Source organism: Microtus ochrogaster, unplaced genomic scaffold (genome assembly GCF_000317375.1).
Source record: "Microtus ochrogaster isolate Prairie Vole_2 unplaced genomic scaffold, MicOch1.0 UNK33, whole genome shotgun sequence".
NCBI classification, from domain to species: Eukaryota; Metazoa; Chordata; class Mammalia; order Rodentia; family Cricetidae; genus Microtus; species Microtus ochrogaster.
Window position 1 is genome coordinate 3,931,251 of NW_004949131.1, and position 5,713 is coordinate 3,936,963.

The following is a 5,713-nucleotide window of genomic DNA, read 5'->3' on the forward strand; positions in this document are numbered from 1 at the left end:
TCATCAGGCCGGTTTGGCTTCCTCGTGACTTTCACACTTCTCATCTTGACAAACAGACTTGTGTGCACAAGTGTAAACATGCACACACAATTCTTGCTTGGTTTCGGTTTTGGGGGTTTGCGGTTTGTTTTGTTTGTTTTTGAGACAAGGTTTCTCTGTTTAACAGCCTTGGACCAGGCTGGTCTTGAACGCAGAGACCCACCTTCCTCCATCTCAAAAGTGCTGGGATTAAAGACATGCCCCACCACGCCCAACCAATACACACTCAAGTCTAAACCAACTTCCCTACATCTTGGTTTCTGTCCTCACTCCCCAGGACACTGGCGTGTGGGCAATGAGCCCAGACACAACAGTCTCAGTCATCCACCCTGGGAGTGCTCTCTCTACCCAATAAACAAGGACAAGAGCAACGCAGAGCTCTATGCAAGCCTGAAGAGGGCGAGGACTTGCTGTTCCTCCATCACTGAGCCCAGGGTCAAGTGAGGGTCTGAGAGAGCTGTGCCCTCACATTCCCCGTCACAGGCCACTAATGCTCAAGCCCAAACATGGACACCTCCCAAGGAAAGCCCCTCACCACCGTCAGAGGCCTGGAGGTTTGGCAGCGGCAAGTAGAGGCAGGGAGTAGGTGTTCTGGAAAAGACCATGTTTATCTATTTATTTATTTATTGGATTTTTTCGAGACAGAGTTTCTCCGTAGGTTTTTTTGTTGTTGTTTTGTTGTTGTTTTTTTTTTTTTTTGTTCCCTGTCCTGGAATTAGCTCTTGTAGCTTGTAGTCCAGGCTGGCCTTGAAATCACAGAGATCCGCCTGCCTCTGCCTCCAGAGTGCTGGGATTAAAGGTGTGCGCCACCACCGCCTGCTAAGACCATGTTTTAGTAACACAGCCAGTGGTGAAGCCTACACAAACCCACAGGTAGCACTTCAGCTGTGCCACCGAGAGGCCCACCCAAACACAGACCTACACACGTACTTTTTCTTATTTCTTCCTCCCTCAGTCTCCCAAGCAAGCATAGGCTGGCTGCTCCTGGGACCCGTTCCCATCTGACCTGCGATCCTGTTAGCTACCTATCGTCTTCTGCGGCACTCTATGCTCTGGCTACTCTATTTGCCCATATTTTTAACTAAATAAAAAATTGATGGGGGAAGGTCATTGGTTAAAAAAATAAACTGCTTGGCTGGCCCTCATAGGTTAAAACATAGGTGGGAGGAGTAAACAGAATAGAATGCTGGGAGGAAGAGGAAGTGAGCTCAGACTCGACAGCTCTCCTCTCAGGAGCAGATGCATCAGAGAGAGACGCCATGCTCAAATCTCCAGGGTGGATGCAAGAGCTCTGCTCTCTGAGGCACATGCGATGAAGCTCTGACCCAGGATGGACGTAGGCTAGAATCTCCCTGGTAAGCCACCTTGTGGGCTACAGCAGATTATTAGAGATGGGCTAGTCCAGGTGCGAGAGTTAGCCTAGAAGAGGCTAGATAGAAATGGGCCAAGCAGTGATTAAAATAATACAGTGTCCGTGTAATTATTTCGGGGCATAAGTTAGCCAGGCGGCCGGGGTGCTGGGGACGCAGCCCCGCCGCTCTTACTACTACAAAAAATAAATCACATCCCCAAACCATCCATCAGCAAGATTCATGAGTTGTCCGCAAGCCCCTACCTCAGTCACAGCTGTGCTCCTACCTGTTGCCATTCCCTCACCTCTCCCATCACCCTACCTGTGACTTCAGCTTCCCGGCCCCCTCTTCACCTTCCAGCACTCCTCTCCCTCCTCCTGCAGCTGCTAGGTGGTTGTTTTCTGTTTGTTTATTGTATTTATCGAGATTGCATGTGCTGTGCCATGTGTGTGAAAGTCAGGACAACTTTTGGGGTTCAGTTCTCTCCTCCCACCATCTGGGTTCTTCTGAGGACAGAGCTCAGGTCATCAGGCTTGGCAGCAAGTGCCTCCACCCACTGAGCCGTCCATCAGCCTGGTTGTCTTTTTAATGGGACCCAGAATGGGTCACTTAGCTCTCAACCCTCTCACGGCTTCCCTCTGAGCCAGCACTCCGCTCCTGCACAAGCTATCCTGGAGTGGGGGTGGGGCAGTGTCCTCTCCATCACTTTTTACACCTCAATGTCACTCCTCAAAAAAGCCTTGGAGGGCACCTGACCATCTGCCTACTCCTCTATCTCCCCAGTCTCTCCTCCCCTCCACTGCTGCACCCCTACAACAGGAGTGAGCCACCCAACATGCAGAAGCAAGTATTCCTCTAATGCCTCTCCTGGCTCCTTTAATGTCCCTGCCTGGCTATTGCTATCAGATTGAAGATCTCTTCCCCAGTGCTGACCTTGTCCCCAAGCATGGCAGACTCCCACTTCAGGGGCCCTCTATCCCTTCCAGCTTCCTGAGGGTAGGGAAGTAGGGTCAGCCTGACGTGTGGCCCTGCTATCCCATTTACTTCTCAGACCCCAGTTAGAGCTTGCGCACAGAACTGAAAGCCAGAGCTTCTTGGCTGATGGGTGAGCAGACTCTGAAAGCAGCTGGCTGACAAGGTCATGCAAGAGCCAGCAAAGGTTCCCACCCACAGTCCTCTGAAAACAACCAAAGGCCTTCAGCTGACAGCTTGCCCTTCCTCGGGTCTCTGCCAGCTCCTGGTCCCTGTCACACACACCCCTGCTGCTTACCCTCCCAGGAACCAGAGGAACAAGGTCTAAAATAGGACCTTTTTAATACAAAAAGGGGGGGCAGGGTCTAGAAAGCACTTAAATAAGAACGAGTGTCAGGAGCCAGCAACAGGGGCCGCAGGGACTCTGCGCAGAGGGATGATGCAGACTGAATTCCGAGCCTCTTTGATCCTCCACCACCGGCCAAGCCTGTGAGGAATGAGAGCGCCAGCTGAGGCAGACCCACATCCACACTCCAACCCCCTCCTAGTCCCATCCAGCCAGTGCCACCTTGCCCTCAGCCCCACCTCCCATCACCCTGCCCTCAGCCCCACCCCCATCACCCACCTGTGCTCCTGGCCCACTCCAGCCACCAAGAAGTCCCCAGCACTGGAGAACTTGAGGCTGTTGATAAAACCAACCTGAGGGGGACACAGAAAGCCATTAGAACTGTCCTCACCACAGCTGCCAACATCAATCAAGAGCCTGGTGAAAACCTGCTGCCTGCTGTCTCTGGTCAGGCGGATCAGTCCTTTCTCCCTGAAGCCTTAGCCTCCCAATCTGAGCCAGGGGAAATAGAGCCAGCATAGCAGGGGATGGATTCAGGAGGCAGTGCCCATCAAGTGTGTCAAGAGCTGCCTAGGGCCTGGCACCTGGCAGTGGGGTACGAGAAACCCCAGAACAGCCATCCCGACTCAAGCTGTCCCTGACATATCCCGCCACAACCCCACAGGTCACCCCAATGTGGATAATCAATTCCGTACACCCCCACCTGGTCTCAAGCCAGTACCAGCGAGGCAGAGCTAACCCCAGTGCAGGCCTCCACCCTCTGGCCATGCACCTCTCAACCCTGTATATTGAAGCCAGAACAGCACAGGGCGGAGAGGCAGGGGGACAGAGCAGGAGGAAAGAGGGAGTCCCTGCCAGAACCTAAGACAGTAAGTGGCCCTGCTTGTGGGAAGAGCAGAAAGAGCTCATTTCAGGGGCCCCCAGAGTCTGGCAAAGACAGGCTTATGCATTCACCACTTACCAGGGGGATGTCACAAAGAGGGTCAAGCTGTCGGAAGCCCTCTCCACACTGCCAAAGCCGCACACAGGCATTGTGGGAGCCTTGGAAGACAGAGGGTCAATGAGCAAACCTCTATACCAAGTCACCTTATGCCCCTCTTCCCCCCTTCACAGAGCACCCACCTGTGGCCACAAGGTCTGTATTAAGCAGGGCTGCCACCGATGACACCCAGTAGGGCTGCTCCAGGCCTGGCTCCCCATGCAGTCCGTGAGCTTCCCGCTGGAGGGCAAGCGGCCGTTTCTTGGAGAGGCCCCACAAGGCCACGGAGCTGTGGGTAGGGAAGAGAGTCTGAGGGCAAGAGCAGGACAGAGGCAAACAGCAGGGAGGACCAAGCACACAGGCCAGCTGAGGAATATGGATAGGGTCACTGACCCTGACAGGCGGGAATGGTCATAGCAGCAGTGGTCAGTCACATCAGAGGGATAACTCTTACCCATCATCTGCACCGGACACCATGTGCTCCTCATTGATCAGATGGATACAGTCAATGGAGCCCCTAGAGAGACAGAGTGTGAGGGACAAGGTCCAGCGCTCTCACCAGCCCATAGAGCCCCGGCACGCCACAGCAGACTGCCTTACTGGTGGCCATAGAAGACAAGCTGGGATTCCTCTGGGATCTTCCACACACGCACAGTCCCATCCCTGCCCCCGGCTGTCACACAGCACTCTCGGCTCAGGGCATCCAATGCGGCCACAGCATCCTGGTGCCCAAAGCTGGAGGGAAGAAGAGAGCGTCACATGTGAACTTAGAGGTACGCGTGAACCGGCATTCACATGCTATCTGCCTGAGCGCACTCACAGGGTCTCCACATAGGAGTTCTCGGCTGCGTTCCACACCTTCACTGAGCGGTCGTGGGAAGTGCTGTAGAGCTGGTGGGTACCTTTTCGGAAGGCCAGTCCCTAGAGCAGATGGGGAGGGGCAGCAGGGTCAGGACAAAGCAGAGGAAACAGAAGACAGGCCTAGAGAGGCTCTCCTAAAGCAAGTCACGTGTCACAGGAAGCCTCCTCCCACAGAGCACTGAAGATAAAACATGAGACCCCATGTGGAGTCAGGAACATGCTTGCCTGTACTCAAATAGCTGGACCCCCCTCAGGCTCTCCTGGCTCCGGTATCAGCCGGACAGGATCTCCTTCCATCCCTCCCAGTGTCTTCAGCATATTTAGGTCCCTTACACAGCACTCACTATCCAGAGAGGAGGTCCCCAGAAGATGAGCTGGGGCCCAGCACCATCCACTAAATACCCAGAGCCTCACCGACACAGCATCCCGGTGTCCCGTGAAGGTGTACAGGTGCTGGCAGCTCTGGGCCTCCCAAATTAGAATGAGTTTGCTTCGGTCACCAGAGGCCTGTGGGAATGAAGATTAATAGCCACAAGCACACACACTGCACAGCCAAACTGCCCACCTGCCTACAGGGCCAGCCCAGTCTTACAAGGTACTTGCCATCAGAGGAGATGGCCATGCAGAGGATGTGGCTGCTGTGGCCTGAAGGCTGCCCCTGGGTACCCTTCTTGGCTCGAGGAATTACATGCAGTTTCCGCCCAGTCTCTACACTCCCTGCCACCAAGAGAGGAAAGAGATTACTGGGAAGGGGGACACCACTGGCTTAGCCAACCACGCCTTCCCCCACCATGAAAGAGCTGCATGGACAAGTGTCATGAAGGGAGCCCTGTACTTGGGTCAGGGGACCCAGTTCAGCTGCTGTGAGCGTCTGCACAAATCACTTTGGTCTCATCTACCAAATGGAAGCAATAGTCCCCAATGGCAGCCATGACCCCCCAAAGGAGGGAGAAGAATTTAAAAGTGCCTTGAAGATTGGAGGTATGCTCAGTGGGGACCACTTGCCATGTGTACGAACCTCAATTCAGTCCCCAGAACCTACTCGACTAACACGTGGGTTGTGGCATAGGTGCACACCCTATACCCAAAATAAACAGCATTAAAAAGATAAAGGAGGGAGGGAGGGAGAGGGAAAGAGAGAGAGAGAGAGAGGGAGGGAGGGAG

At 54.1% G+C, this 5,713-nt stretch overlaps 1 protein-coding gene across 1 annotated transcript in view; it reads right to left on the minus strand.

Annotated features, from left to right (window-relative positions):
• Positions 1-2,688: 2,688 nt before the first annotated feature.
• Rrp9 (ribosomal RNA processing 9, U3 small nucleolar RNA binding protein) overlaps positions 2,689-5,713 on the minus strand; it is a 9,146-nt gene continuing 6,121 nt past the window's right edge. The window contains exons 7-15 of the mRNA XM_005368486.2: positions 5,142-5,266; positions 4,964-5,056; positions 4,509-4,609; positions 4,289-4,423; positions 4,143-4,205; positions 3,832-3,977; positions 3,671-3,750; positions 2,989-3,062; positions 2,689-2,850 (exon numbers count right to left, since the gene is read on the minus strand). Of these exons, the coding sequence (XP_005368543.1) occupies positions 2,757-2,850; positions 2,989-3,062; positions 3,671-3,750; positions 3,832-3,977; positions 4,143-4,205; positions 4,289-4,423; positions 4,509-4,609; positions 4,964-5,056; positions 5,142-5,266 (911 nt within the window). The 3' untranslated portion in view covers positions 2,689-2,756. The remainder of the gene's footprint in view (positions 2,851-2,988; positions 3,063-3,670; positions 3,751-3,831; positions 3,978-4,142; positions 4,206-4,288; positions 4,424-4,508; positions 4,610-4,963; positions 5,057-5,141; positions 5,267-5,713) is intronic.